The 15,977-nt window shown below is 39.1% G+C and overlaps 1 protein-coding gene across 11 annotated transcripts in view; it reads left to right on the top strand.

The window, feature by feature from the left end:
- The window catches only part of cadpsb (Ca2+-dependent activator protein for secretion b), a 65,506-nt gene that overhangs the window by 22,705 nt on the left and 26,824 nt on the right, over nucleotides 1–15,977 (top strand). For all 11 annotated transcript variants that reach the window (XM_027007873.2, XM_027007874.2, XM_027007875.2 and 8 more), the window contains exons 4-11: nucleotides 3,953–4,033; nucleotides 4,390–4,623; nucleotides 6,523–6,644; nucleotides 9,425–9,536; nucleotides 11,822–11,961; nucleotides 12,316–12,382; nucleotides 12,619–12,727; nucleotides 13,060–13,272. In XM_027007873.2, the coding sequence (XP_026863674.1) occupies nucleotides 3,953–4,033; nucleotides 4,390–4,623; nucleotides 6,523–6,644; nucleotides 9,425–9,536; nucleotides 11,822–11,961; nucleotides 12,316–12,382; nucleotides 12,619–12,727; nucleotides 13,060–13,272 (1,078 nt within the window). The remainder of the gene's footprint in view (nucleotides 1–3,952; nucleotides 4,034–4,389; nucleotides 4,624–6,522; nucleotides 6,645–9,424; nucleotides 9,537–11,821; nucleotides 11,962–12,315; nucleotides 12,383–12,618; nucleotides 12,728–13,059; nucleotides 13,273–15,977) is intronic.

Below are 15,977 nucleotides of genomic sequence, written 5' to 3' on the forward strand. Positions count from 1 at the left end.
TTTTTGATGAAAAAAAGAAACTACTGTTTGCATATGCCATTGCATCAGCAGTTTCTCTTCTGTGGAGACATTTCAGAGGGATATTTTGATGAAAATGTTTAGAGATAATTCTGTTATTTAATGATGAATATTCACATGTACTTAAATATAATGAATATGCATATATCCTTTAATAAATTAGCTTTAAAGGTTAGAGAGGACCTGCGGCATAACACAAGAGGGAGGGGTAAGTCCTGTTGCCATGTTGAGTTAAATTATTGCTTTGCTTTAATAATCAAGGAGTGTAAACATCATTACTCTTATTAGAATCTCAATGGGCTTGGTGATAATCAAAACACTGGCATGTGAACTAATATAAAGGGACTTATATAGCAGATGGCAAACCCCAAAACAGAAATGAACAGCCTTTGAATCTCAAGCACTGTCAGTGTATTATGTGCTGTAATACTCTGTGAGTCTGTATAGTTAGTTGTTGTGTGGCTCTGATCCTCTGAGCATTATGTGGTGGTGGACGGCTGTTGTTATCGAGTAAATCAGCCTGTTCACACTCATCTCCGTACAGTCATAAATATTTCCCCTCACGGATTCACTTTGGAACACACCTCTCTCTCCAGCCCTCTTCTGCTGATTGAATTAGTTACCATCCAGCAACAGAGAAGAACAGAGACCATGTCAATTTTTTACTGTATGTGATTATAATTTTTTACTGTATGTGCTGCCGGACATTAGTAGAGAACAAACTGATCTTTGAGCAGGTGAGAGGTGCTTTGTATTGGGGTGCAGTGGTTCCTCAGTAGATGGATCGACATGATGGACAGTAGAAATGACATTGTGTATGTGTGTGGGAGAGAGAAATATAGTGAGAAACCGGAACAGAATCAATGCAGATAGAGAGAGAAATGGGGGAGGGGGGTTATGCAGCTGGCTACCAGAGCTGAATATATACTCTACTAAATAGCATCTCACAGAGAATCAGCAGGGTTACATCACACACTCACAAGAATACATGCACGCACACACATGCACACATACTATACATAGTCACTAATCAAATGACCTTGTGCTGAATTCTTTATTCAGTCTGTCTATGTTCTTTATAATGGAGCAGGATGGTGAGTCTGTCAGTGATTTGCTGTAGATGGAGGGCTACTGGATACTGCTGACTTAATTATGAAAGTACAAGCCATTAGTGACTTAAGGACTCTCTCATTCTTTTTCTCACTCTTTTTTGTTCTTTCTCTCCCTTTCTCTTTTCTTCCTCCTCATATTAACTACAGAATCAATACTGTCATATCCTTATTTTTCCTCTTTATCTCTCTCTCTTACTCTGCTGCATTCTCCATAGTTCATATGTATGCCACACAAGATTACACTTGAAGAACATGCATCTAGAAGATTTTAACTTTGTCACCACAGTATGGTGGCTCTCTTTACCTCTCGATCACGCCAACATTTTGGGAGAGACAACGGAAGAGGAAATTGGGTTGAAGGCTTGACAGTTCCTTCTTCAGATTTTGTTCTGTTGTCTCTGTCCTGCTGTCAGCAAACCTAGATATGGATTAATTATTAATGCACAGGGGCCTCTCTGCCCATGTTACCATGTGGATGAATCTAGGTTAACAGCTGCCAGTAGCAAACTGCTTAGAAATGTGCACTGATCATTGGTGTGCCAGGTCATGCAGACATCAACAAAGCACCGAACATTAAGAGCTCTGAGGTATTTCACACACACTGGGTCTTCAGACCTGCTGTGACTGCAGGTAGTTGTGCAACAACTGTTCCTATAAACCCCTGCTGCTTGGAGTGGCTGAAAAGGCCAAGCGAACACCCTAATGATTTCTGTGCTCAATGTGAGTATACATAAGGCTATAACATGGCTGGGGTGTATTGTTCCTGGAGTATACCTATCAAAAGGACTGCTGTTTGTTTGAGGCTGGTGGAGCTAGCAATGGCTCCTCCCATCGAGCTGTAGGAAGAGAGGAGACACAGAACTTCAGAAAGTGCACCCCACCCTTGTTGCTTGATTAGGTCCTTGATCAAGTTGTGGAGATCAAGTTAATCAAACAGTGGTGAAGTGTCGTTGTAAAAAAGGTCTATTTTGGAATGGTAATGAGAGCTCAGCATGTAGTGCAGAGCTGTCTTGATCTCACCTACTAACCAAACTATAACAAGTGTTTATGACCTAGATGAGACCACTGCTGGAACCTTTGCCAGGTATTGAATGTCTTCAAATTTTTTTTACTTCTAGCAGCTGTTGGTGCTGGTTGATGTGCAGAGTTTGGCCCAAAAAGGCACGGGCAAGCACAGTTATAGGTGATGCCTGTGAGTCCTGAATTGTGATATGAGATTCCAAGAATACATTCTGAAGCTTTGGCTGGGTTTGCTGCAAGTGCTGCCTCCTGTTTAACAGAGCCTACCCACCCACTCAAAATCAGCGCTGTCTTTTCCTTTCCTGGAACCCTAGCCACACCCACCAACGCTGGGGTTTCCTGTTGTGTCATGCTTGTCGTGCCATGCTTCAACCGATCAGAGCCGCGGGAGGGCAGTCCACGGAGGCGAGGCTCTAGGGACACAGCCCTGCTCTGCCCCCCTCTGGTGGTGGGAATTCCTGTGCCACGGTGACTGTTGTCACAGCAAGGGTTGCCGTGGCGCTGTAGCCCCCTGGAGGCTGTGTAGGCGAGAGCAAGAAAAGTGGCACAGACAGGAAGCGACAGATGAGTGGGTGGGAGGGATGCGCTAGATATCACAGTACACTCAGATGAACTCACAGTGAGGGCGTGTGTGCCTGATGGCAGCTGCGCGCTCGCTCCTCCTCCGCCTTATTTACATGCAAGCTCATGTTCAACACATGCATCTGAGCAAACAGGAACACACACAGCCAAAAAGTCAACAATGCAAAGGAAAGGGTTTTGGTCTCAGAACTCAGGGTGCTTGCGTGCTTTCATTGTGGGTGATTTCTGTTTGTTAGGGTTATTAAAAATAACACTACAAACATGAAGGGAAAGTTTAGCATTTATGTAAGAAGAAATAACAAAATTCACCAGAATGAAAATTTGTCATTTTATATAGGCATTGTGGTTGACAGGATTAAAGTTGCAGATAGTGGTATGCAGAAAGCACAGATGCAGTTCATTACCTTAAATGATTAAGGCTCAAGAAGAACACAAAGCATTTCTTGCTCCTGCAAGACTTTTATTGACCTTAGGCTTTCTTTCTGGTGTAAAATCTATTGTTTTTCCCTAATCCTTGTACATTAAAATTGATTTTTGTGAAAAGCCTCATGCTAAATACATTATGTCTACAAAACCAGTTTTATTGCTTTATATTTAAGTTAAATGTGGTGCTTTCAAAATTCTGAACTTAATACTGTTTGTCTTAAAAACATCACCAGTATTCCTAGTATTTGCAGTATTGCTTAGAATAGACTATTAATTGTATCACTGTTTGTTAAAAAAAAATGTGTTTTAGGATAGTTTCAAAATGAATGGTTAATTTGACTGTGTTTTAGTAAATTAAAAACTATTAGTTTTAGTTTTAGGAAAGTGATGAATAGTTTTAGGAAATTCACGTGGCATTAAATGTATTTAAGCAATTTAAAGTTGCTCTTTTGATCTGACCTAATTATGTTATAATGAGCAGGCCTAATTATGTTATAAATTAAATCAATTAAAATAAATGCCCTTTCATCTTTGTCAGGAAACCTCCACTATCAAGTTTTTTAAGTGAAGAATGACCTTTGGTTCTGTTTTATAAATGGCTGTTTTTTTATTAATTTAAATTTCAGTAGATTGGTTGACCAATTATATGAAATAATTTTTGAAAAGTGGTGCCAACACTAACATTTTGTTTGTTTGTGTGTGTGTGTGTGTGTGTGTGTGTGTGTGTGTGTGTGTGTGTGTGTGTGTGTGTGTGTGTGTGTGTGCGCATCTGTATGCATGTGTGTGATTTGTAGTTGGATAATCTGGATGAGCAAGCTGCTCAAATCAGGAGAGAACTTGATGGGCGCCTTCAGATGGCTGATCAGATTGCCAGGGTGAGTTTGCTTTTCTGATCAGTCACACACCCCACACATCATTTTTAGAAATGATAGTAGCAACTTGGAAATAACTAATATTGACAATTTAAAGTTGTTAGAAGCACAGTAGAGGTTGATATTAATTGTTCTGGTCTTTGCATGGAAATTGCTTCATAAAATTACTAATGCTAAAAGTAAGCTCTATTCTAAACAAAATCTGTATTTTAGTTATTTCTATGACTTACATCTAGGCTTATAAGGTTGCATTGTGTCTGATGTAATAGCCATACAATAATCATACCTGTTTCTGTCTTTGAATTAGTTGCATGTTCATATTAACTTATTTTTTTTCCTGCTTTATTTTTTAACAACAGGCTGGCAAGTTCCCCAAGTTTGTGTCTAAGGAGATGGAGGCCATGTACATTGAGGAACTGAAGTCATCAGTGAACCAGCTGATGGCCAACTTGGAGAGCATGCCTGTGTCCAAGGGGGGTGAGTTCAAACTGCAGAAGCTGAAGAGAGGACACAACACCTCCATCATCGACATGGGCCAGGAGGACGAGAACCAGCTGTCCAAGTCAGATGTGGTCCTGTCCTTCACCCTTGAGGTACAGTAAAGCTAACTATTGAACAATATTTCAGCATGTCTCTGATATGTTTCCCCTATCCCAAATGTAGTCAGTTAGCCAAGATAGACATGTCTGATGTTTCCTTAGTTTTGCACTTGAGCTATAAGACTAATGTAGCTAACAAGTAATTGAAGTATAACTTACCTTTTTCATGAATACATGCCTAAAAATAAGTCTTTACAATTAAAATCTTTGTAATTGTAAAAAAAATAAGTCTTTGTAATTACAGTGTCTTAGAAATACTCAGGACTGAGTTAGGATTTATGAGCAAGCCAAGGATTTTTCATATAGGTTGCTAAAATTAGTTGACTGACAGAAAATTTGGTGGTTTTTAAAAACCCTGCAACAACGCTGTACTTATTTGCAACTGCTTTTAGGACACCAATTATGACATCAATTTATACCAAATTTACACCAAATCTGCAGTAAATCGGTTTGTTAAAAATAAAATTGGAATGTTATGAAAAAGGAACCTTTAACATGCCCCACCTTTAACATATTATTATCTTTGACAAGTGAATGGCATCTATTCAGAGGGGTCATCCATTTACCATGTAGAGAGCCCTTTTAGAGCATTGTCACTGTGTGTCACTGTCACCTTTTAAAAGAAATATTGCATTACTCATTGCCTAAAAAGCCACTTTTCTGCTTAATAGAACTTATTTATCAATGCGAATGAACAGCTAAATATGTTTTTAATGTTTTTCCCATAAAATAAATAAACATTGGTGATTTTTCACATGAATAAAGGAACATTGTTGAAGATCATTTTTTTTGTATATGTATGTGTACAGAATACACTGGCATGTGTATTGTGCTATATTTAAGAGCATCATTTTTTAATTTATGCAGAATGTCTTCTGCAAGTTTGTTTCACTTAATTTGGAAGTCAAGAAGTGCCTACTTGCGATGGAGAATCTGAGATTCTGAGAAAGTGATAGATTTAGCAGTGCTAGCAGCTTCAGTGTTAGTTAGTTTTCCTCACTTGAAATTGCAGACACACTGCACTGTGAGCAGACAAGGAAGTTGTATATTAAAAGGAGTAATACTGCACTTTTGATGGATGATCTTGGAGAAGATTGAAGGCCCCAAAGAGCTCTTTCCACTAAAGTTTCTGCTATAATTACAGTGCTTGGCACTAGCTTGTTCCGTAGGCTGTTCATTATAACATTGCAGTTATTTCAGCACCTAGCAAAACAGTGGTTTATGGATTTGAGAAGCAGGTTTGAGTCATGGGCGTCTTTTTAGTGTTAGTGCTTGGACTTTACAGGTGCTGGGGGTATGAGGATTGAGAGGTTTTTGTGGCACTGCTTTCAGCACTGACGTGAAAAATGTGTTCAGTGAGATGCTGGAGATGCTGGAGTGAGGAGCTCATGAAAAGAACACTGGATAAAAAACATGGTTCTCACTCCCAAAACACAATCCCCAAACAGAAATAAGCAAGCTTAAGTGTCATCAGCCTAAAACCTATTATACTGTTATTGCACTGCTGAACAAGATACTAATCCACAAAGAATCAGATAAATGCTCTCACTTTAGCACTATAGCTTTACAGATGTTAGAACCAGGTTGATTTTCCATAACTTTTATGAAGATGTTCTAATAGGACTTCAGAGAGAGACATCCTAAAGAACTAGTTCATGAGCCAATCTGTTAATGAACCATGGCTTTATTAACCTTCTTATGGCTTGTGTGAAGGCTGAACAAACTAGGATGGACTAGTAAAACTATTTGGACAAGTTGGAATAACTGCAGTATGGACAGAGTTTGGTGAAATACTGAGACAGAAACCATTTTAAGGGTCTCTAACAGCTCACTGAATATTATTAAGTGTTATAAGTGATTTGGTAAAATGCTCAATATGGTCTTCCTGTGTAGGTGGTAATCATGGAGGTGCAAGGGCTCAAGTCTCTGGCCCCAAACCGTATTGTGTACTGTACCATGGAGGTGGAGGGAGGAGAAAAGCTACAGACTGACCAGGCTGAGGCCTCAAAGCCAACGTAAGACTCATTTACTCTCATCTGGATCTTCTCTTCATCCCACCATGACATTTACCATCAAATAGTTTTTTAAGAAAATGTAGGTAGTTCATTTATTTTCAGCCTCTGATTTGAAACTGAAACTGATTCCATCCTTGTTTTATTATAGACAATCGCTTAGCTGGTCATGGGGCTTAAGAATACATTTAAAATGCATCATCCAACATGGAATATAGATAAAGTACTTTGAAAAATAATAAACCAAGGGCATTATGAAAACAATAGGTATTTGGAAAACATGCCTTTTGGAAACATGCCACACAGTTGTGGTTTACTGGGCTGCTAATCTCAGACTAGAGGTGAGTGAACAACATGGTAGTTCTGCTTCAAGTGCTGTGTGTTCCAACCTGTACTAGTGTGGACACACAGAGGCAAAGGCACTGGGGAGGAGCACATGATTTAGAGCTATTTTTGGACACCTATTCCGTCACTGGATCAGGTGCCAATTTATAACGAACTAAAGAGGGGGAGGGTAAAGAGGAGGGCGCGAGAGAGAGCGAAAGCGAGAGGAAGAATGAAAGGGAGCTCTGTTTCCCCTCACGAGTGCAGTCAGCTGTGGAGAAACTGATTAGAAATGGGGAGTGAAGGAAAGAGAGTGAAAAAAGAGAGTGAGAAAGAAAAAGAAGGAAAGAGAGTGTGAATGAATGGGAAAATGCGAGAGTGAATAAGAGAGAGCCTCCAGCAGTCAGCAAGCAAGAATAATGACATACCACAAGAATTAGCTAGATCCATCATCACACGCACATAGTTTCACATACACAACCATCTTACTGGTTCATACACCAGCCCAAACCAACACACACACACACACACAGACACACACACACTACCAAATCCGAGGATCTTGTACCTAAGGGATGTTGTATGTAATTTCTCTCTGCCTGTTCCTGGATGCACAAGGTCACCTTTATGGTCTGCTTTCACTGATGGCAAAACCCAGCATGAGACTTCGCCAAGGACACCCTGTCCTCTGCACCTCCCATTCTCTCTCCCCTTCCCCTGAGGAGGATGGGAGCACAGGCAGAACTTACATCTCTCTTTATATACAGCCTCCCGCTTTGCAATAACTACCAGAATCAGTTAGGCAGAGCTAAACGGAATGTTATTCCATAAGCTGTTTGTGTCTGGTGCACACGAGGTGATGAACGATGCATGACATAGTGCAGTGTCAGCACCCCTAGCTCTGTTGGAAAGCTAACTGCCTCATCACCATAACAGCCAAGCACACTGGACCAGAAAGGAGCTCTCTGAGCAGCTGCAGCCAGGAGTCATTCATTTCCATAGACTCCACTGATTTAGCACAGGGCTTGCCACCTTGCAAAGCACCCAGTTGCATCCCAGATGGGGTGCCTATTATTTTAGCATGACTGAGGTTCTTAGAATTTAGTGGCTCTGTCTTCTCTGTTGTGTTCTGCATCAGTTCTGTTTTAGTCCCATTGTACCACTTTATAGCTGTCTAAACACAAACATTCTTTGATCTTTTAATTTTATGCCTGAGTTTTGTTGGCCTGTAAGTGTTGTGGACTTTCCCAGCTGAGTGATGCATGTAGTTAGAAAGGAACATGGAAATATTGTCTTTACAAACACACCCCATCGCCCCCCAGTCTAAATCTGTCACTCTGCTACCCTCATACTGCTCAGAGAAATCTTTCCCTGCACACAGATAAAACACCTCACAATATACACACATGCACATACATTCGCTCCCTCACACACACTCACTTAGTCTCATTTGACTGCTGCCTCTGACACGTGCAGCCTGTTTCCACGGCAGCAGATGTCACGTGTTTCTTTCTTTACTAGGCCAGGCCAGTCTCCTATTGAGGCTATGGATGTGTTGGGCGTGGCTCTGGTGGGTGATTGTTAGCAGGAACACATTACATATCTGAGAACATCACAAATGTTTCCATTCCATTGGTTTCAGGAGTAATATAACAGATGATTAGTTTATGTTTGTCCGAAGGAACTCACTCACACCGGGATTTTATATTTTAACACTCTGTGATTGTTAGTTTGACTTAATGTCTTACATCATACATGAATATGTTTCTGTAGGAAACATTTAAAAAACCTGCATTTCACTCTATTGCTTTCATTATACATCAAATGAAATTTTCTGAAGCTTTTGTATATCTCACTAGGTCTTCAAAGGACTATACCTTTTGGTGTGGCCTGCGCTTTGTCTCCTCTCTCCATTTCTGACATGGTTTTCTTCATTGCAGTATCTCACATGCGCATTAAGTGTAAGAGATGATGCAAAGTGGAGATTGGAGCCATGCGCTGAGGCGACGCCCAACTGCTGCTTATTGTTTTCCTCCTTTTGCGGCTTCTTCACTCAGGATAAGCATGGATATCAGAGGAGGAGGAGCGAGCATGTAGAACGGAAATATCAGAGGAGAGCACATAGGGAGAGACCAACAGGGGGGATGTGTCTGTCAGAGAAGGAGAGTGGGAGAGAGGCAGACGCTGTTGAAAATGGATAGACTTTAGAATTTATGAAGTGAAATAAATATCAGTGAAATAAATAGCTGACCCTCGAATTTTGACCCCACCCAGGGATGAGTGCTAAAAGATTTTGTGAACTGTGCACTTTAAAGATGCCCATTTGCAATTTCTTTTTATATTACAATGGCTAATGTGATTATTGTGTGTGTGTGTGTGTGTGTGTGTGTGTGTGTGTGTGTGTGTGTGTGTGTGTGTGTGTGTGTGTGTGTGTGTGTGTGTGTGTTTGTCTGTCACAGATGGGGGACTCAAGGAGACTTCACTACAACACACCCTTTGCCTGCAGTCAAAGTCAAACTGTTCACTGAGAGTACCGGAGTGCTGGCCCTGGAGGACAAGGAGCTGGGCAGGGTATGCATCACGTGGTGCTGCTACGGCAACAGTGCACAGTCTCATCATTCTCTCAGCCTGGGCTTTGCACCACAATAGAATGGAGCATAACTTATATGGGTACTGGAATCTCTCTCCTGTCATCATGTCACAGAGAAGGTAAAGACATGACACAGGTTTATATGCAGCTGGATGCAAATATTTTTCTTTAATCATTTATCGGAAATTATTAGAGATATTTTTAACAAAAAAGCTCAGTTGATATTATTTAAAATACATTATGCAAAACTATGACAAATACCATTTCTAGCCTCTTGAGAAATTCTTGTAAAATCTGAAGAGCCTATTCACACACCATCTCATAAAATAAAGTGTTATCACTTAAAGACCAAAAGATGATGTTGATTCAATAAGTACAATCCTATATACATTACTATCTCTACTGCTAGTGCTATGTCTTTGAAGGAATCCAGTTTGAAAAAAAAATAATTTCTAGCTCTTCATATCACTGTCACAGAGGCTTAGTGAAGTAGATTGAGGCCAAATTGTTCTCCAGAGTGCCAAAATCATCAGTTCATAGAGGAAGTTGTGGATTTTTGGATCCTGTTTGATGGCAGCCAGCAGTCTACTTTGACTTTTAGCCACAGCATATAATAGTTTCTTAATCCCGGTCTCTGAATACCCCTGCCCTCTCTTATGGCCATTTTAATCTCCTGATGGGCTTGGTAATTAGCTGATGAGCTGAGTCAGGTGTGTGAGAGCAGGGAGTGATCTAAAATGTGCAGAGCATGCTCACTCCAGAATCAGGACTGAGAAATTCTAATAAATATTTTTGGCTTTCTGTTTATTTTGGTTTGTTTCGTGTGTGTGTGTGTGTGTGTGTGTGTGTGTGTGTGTGTGTGTGTACTTTATACAGTATGACCAATCTCAGACATTCCAGATGAATTCTCTGTTAGGGCCATGATAAATCAAGTCATTCATATGGTGTAACAAATCATTTTGTTTAAAACAGTACTTTAAAAGTTCTTTAAACATGCATCATAGATTCACCTATGTGCTAAAATATATTGCATGGTATATTGAAATAACAATTTTTTGCAGTATAATCACAGTCTTGTAGTTCTGCTCAAACCTTGAAACCCTAACTGGAAGTTTATGACTAAACTGGTTATTCTGTACTGATAAACAGCAAGAGCCTACAGAGACTAGTTTACAAGCATTTCAGCAGTAATGGTTGGGTTCCTGTAGCTTCTTTTGCTTTTAGAAAGCAATAGGAAAAATAAAACTGTTTTGTCAAAGAAGAAAAACGTGCCGCGCTGTCCATTTGCTGACTTCAGTTGTTTTTTTTTTTATGGTTCCTGCTGACACACATTTAAGAGAAAGGCCTGTCTCAGACCTTTAACCTCCCTGTGGAGCAGCAAGTCCACTTCAACCTTTAAGTCTACATTCTGTTGTGACATTTAAATACCCCTGCCCCCACATGACAGCCACAAGAGGAAATAACTTTGTTGCTGTTGGTGCATGTAAACTTTTATGTGTAATCAATATTTCACAGTAACAATGCTTGAAGAAGGTTCATGAGTCAACAGTTTACGATTATATTTTCATAGTCATGACAAAAAATAATTGTCATTGCAAATATGACAAACAAATACACTACACATGCTTTATAAATATTCAGTATCAACCACTTTTGCCTTTGCAAATTCATTGACATGCTGTGAGGTAAATGTATTGCTGAACCTTGAAAAGATTGTTCCTTGTGAACTTTGACCTTTTAGAAAAAAAGAAAAATTTGAAAATAACAAAATAAATATGCCAGTTTAGCAGTTGGGGGGGGGGGGGGGAGAGGGGTAAAGTTACACAGAGAGAGGGAGAGGGAGAAAGCAAGAGATAGAGAGAGGCAGAGAGAGAGAGAGAGAGAGAGAGAGAGAGAAAGAGAGAGAGAGAACATGCAAAAGAGATTATCTCCACTCTGATCAGGTTCCAGTGAAGCAGCAACACATTCAGGCTTTCTGTGCTCAGGGGAGATGAGAAAAAATGAATTGAGTGTTGAGAATTTCTCCAAAAATACTCCCTGGCAAAACAATATATGCCTATTAGCTCCAAGCTACACCCAAGGTTATTCTCCCTCATACCTCACCTGCTTATCCTTCTTGTGGCACTACATGTGTGAGAGAAGGTTGGACAAAATGTGATAACTGAATGGTGGGAGAGGTCTTCTTTCATTCCAGTACATCTTTCTGGTTTGAGTGTTCAAAATTCCAAGTCATAGTAATAATCGTCCTCTCTGATTGGTTGGTTAGGTTGTACTTCATCCAACCCCAAACAGTCCCAAGCAATCAGAGCTGCATAAGATGACTGTGACCAAGGCCTGTCCTGACCAAGACCTGAAGATCAAACTTGCTGTTCGCATGGACAAGCCTCAGAACATGAAGGCTTGTGGGTAAGGCAGGACCTGCTGTCTTGTATGGCTTTTTCCCCAACCAGTTTTTACTCTTTTTCAGGGTTGTTTCTGAAAATGATCAAAAACCCAGTGTAACTCATAACTGTAATTCTAAAAAATTCTAAAGATACTATGGCTTTTTTACCACCCAGAGCACAACTACACAGCAGGTAGATCAGAATGATTTAACATCTCACAGTTCATGCTATTATACTCCTTATCACTTTTCATAGTCATAACCTTTTAGTGAACTAGAATACAGAGGACTGCTTTTGTACTCTTTGCATTATGTTTTGAAATGGTATTATAGTTCTTTGGACCGACACACAGACCGGCCTCTGTTTGACTGGCTAGGTATTTGTGGGCGTTTGGGAAAAATGTCTGGAAACGCTGGAAGAAGCGATTCTTTGTTCTGGTTCAGGTAAGACAGCATAAATCTGAATTTCAGGCCATGTGAGTAGAGACATGGAAAAACAACACAGAGAAAATGATAAAAGATAAAGAGCAAACATATGACATACAACTTATTATAAGGTAATAAGGTTTTTAAAAAGCACCGTCAGTCTAAACCACAGTCTCAAACTATAGAGTTTGACATATATCTTGTGTATAGATATACAGCTGTGACCAGTGTTTGTGTGTGATTTTTTGCTGCAGGTGAGCCAGTACACATTTGCCATGTGCAGCTATCGGGAGAAAAAGTCAGAGCCACAGGAGCTACTGCAGCTAGATGGATATACTGTGGATTACACTGACCCACAGCCTGGTAGACACACACACCCACATCCACACACACAAACACAAACACACACACACACACACACACACACACACACACACACACACACATAGACACACACACTGCTTAAGTAACTACTTATAAGATAATATCCAAAAAACTTCTAAGGAACTGATTTTTTCAGGTTTGTGCAACTGTGTATTAACATTCTGAGAAGATTGGTTGTGTATCTTAATAGAGATTTGAAATATTCTCTGTAATGTTGTTTTCATGGTAAAGGTTGATGTTTTTTGTGGAATTATTGAAGATAGCATTTATTCAATGTTTAAGTAATCTGATTTTGCTTGTCATGTATGTAGGTTTGGATGGAGGACGTGCTTTTTTTAATGCGGTGAAGGAGGGCGACACTGTGATCTTCGCCAGCGATGATGAGCAGGACCGCATCCTGTGGGTGCAGGCCATGTATCGGGCCACCGGCCAATCACATAAACCTGTCCCACCCACCCAGGTCCAGAAACTCAATTCCAAGGGTGGAGCTTCGGCACAGATGGATGCGCCCATCTCTCAGTTCTGTAAGTTAGCACATTAGCAATGCATACACTCATTCACACACTGTAGTGTATTATAGTGCAATTAATTTATACATCCGATGTCAAAAACCAGTACAAGCTCCCAAACTGTAAGGGAAATCTATTTACTTCAAGACAGAGTGGGACTTCAGTATGAACTAAGATAAACTAATTTAAGAAATATAATTATTGAGTAATAGGTTATAGCAAGAGTTTCCAGTCTTATCTGTAAAGGGCCAGTGTGGCAGTAGGAGCATGTGACACCTCATGCAACTAATTAGGTGTTTAAGCAGAGATCCATTAATAAAATAAGTGAAATCAAGTGCACTCCTGTTTGGATAGAATGAAAACTTACAGCCCTTTACAGAAAGAACAGACACGCCTCAGTTATGGACTATGCTAAACTTCAGCTATAACCAGTTACTTTGCAACGTCTCAGCATCATCAGTAAGTCACATGGACACACAAATTCTCACACTATAACACACAGTTGTCATGATGACACCCTAAAATTCTGTGCTTTACTGTCTTTGCATAGTGAACATTTGTGTAATGAGTATTAAAAGTCTATTACACAGTTACTTTTAATACATACTTTAGGTTGGTTTGCAAGTTAAAATTTTAACCAAGTCAGTTTCTTTAAAGTGTTGTTCATGAAGCAAGTGCAGAGAACTGAAAAATGTCATTTTCAAGTGCATGAATGTTTACATAACAGTGAAGAAATATGGCTGTACGAACCATTAAAAATATGGTGTCTCAATGATCAAAGCTCTGGTCAACATTGCAAAACTAATAATCTTACTTATACAGCAGCTTGCACTCTTAGCAGACTGCAGTGGTAGCAAAAGGAAGGTAAGAGTGTGTAGAGTGGAGCAGCATCTGTTAATTTTAATGTACCTTTCTCTGTCTTATTCTCACGCTTTAACTTCTGTGCTAGGTTTTATCCTCCCCACCAAAAATGTGAAAAGATGGAGCCACTTTCAGAATGTAGACTCTATGTGCTCTTAATATTTTAAAGAGATCCATAGTTTTTATGTAGTTTCAAGAATTATGTAATAATTACTCATTTTTAGAAAAGTGTGACTCTGTTTTACCCTTATTCAGATTTTTTTCCCCAAAAGTGGATTATGAGATGTTTCTTTTATTTAACTGTTTTTCCTTGTCTATATCATAAATGAACTCTCTGAGGACCTAAATGATGTTAAATAATAGTTTTCAACAAGTATGCCCTCTTGATTTACTTCCATCTTGACTGTAGTAATCTGAAAGCTGCTCTATCTTTGAAATTCTGAACATAAAGTTTTGTATAAATATATAAATTAGCATTTCTTTGATCTCTAAATATCATTCATAGAATTGTAATTCAAAAAATATGTTATCATTAGGATTGTAATTAAGCTCTCAGGTTTACATTATAATCTGTTCCTCAATTAGGCAAAAGGGACTTTTCAAAGAGCTCACTCAATTACGTTACTTTAGAGTATCTAAACAAAATAGATCCTGCTATTCCGAACCAAATCCATGTTTTTGGTGTGCATCTTTTATCCTCAGCATCTTTCCAGAGCAATTTTTGTCAGAAAACTTATTTTGGAAGCTCCTGAAATATAAATATCTTTGTCTTTTTCTTGTAAGACCATGCCACTTTTGAAATCAGTAACATCTAAAGAAAGGTTTGTTTCAAGGTAGCGCAGCATGTGAAAATAGTGTTTTTGTCCTTTCTATAAATAAACTCACAGTTTATGAAATATGGTTCAGCAAAAAAATATCTCCCAGAAATACTTAAAAGCACAGATTCTTTGTTGTTTCTCCATTGATTTATTTGTCCAGTATGTAAATGTTTCTTGTGGTCAGTTGATTCTTTAAGAAGTTCAGCTAATGCCATTCAACTTCTTCACTGTAACACAGAACCTTCTTCTCCCCTCTGAAACATTATTACACAGTGTAAATGTTTCACACACCCACTGCAGTTGATTTTACCAGATTCTAGTATACTATGAAGGTTCTGAAAATGTTGCTGTAAGGAGAAGTTAACACAGGATTAAATTCTGCTTGAATCATTTTTAAATGGCTGACCATATAAATCAGAACGTACACAACATCATAACTGTGGTTGAAGATAATGAGCCTTACAGATTCTTGATTTGCAATTTTCTTAATGTTTTCAAATTTACCTCAGAAAAGTATGATGTTTAATGGACAGCTATAAAGCTGTCATTATTTACTAGCGCTTTTTACTAATACAGTGCCTTCATAGAATCACAGAATAGAATTCATAGAATTCATAGAATTTTACTTGCAGCCACTGGCATTACATAGACAATTTACTACTATTCCAAAAGAAGATCTAAAGGTAAGTGCCAGTATTATTACAGTATTAGGCAGTATTAATACAGTATTAGTATTTGACTTGAGTATCTTTTTTAGATACTATAGATACTGTAACTGTTAATAATTCAGTACATTAATATAAAATGTAGGACTGAGAATCCTGTTAAAAACAACTGCAGCAGAATGTTGAGTTCAAGTAATATAAGACACCAAACATTATTTATCTCCCCATCTTTTTCTTCTCTTTCCTCTTTCTTTGTCTCTCTTTCTGTTTCTCTTTGACTTTCTCTCTCTCTCTCTCTCTCTCTCTCTCTCTCTGTCTTTCTCTCTTAGTCACTCTTTCTCTCTCTCTGTCTTTCTCTGACATTGTCCCACGCCAG

This window comes from Electrophorus electricus, chromosome 3 (genome assembly GCF_013358815.1).
Source record: "Electrophorus electricus isolate fEleEle1 chromosome 3, fEleEle1.pri, whole genome shotgun sequence".
Lineage (NCBI taxonomy): Eukaryota > Metazoa > Chordata > Actinopteri > Gymnotiformes > Gymnotidae > Electrophorus > Electrophorus electricus.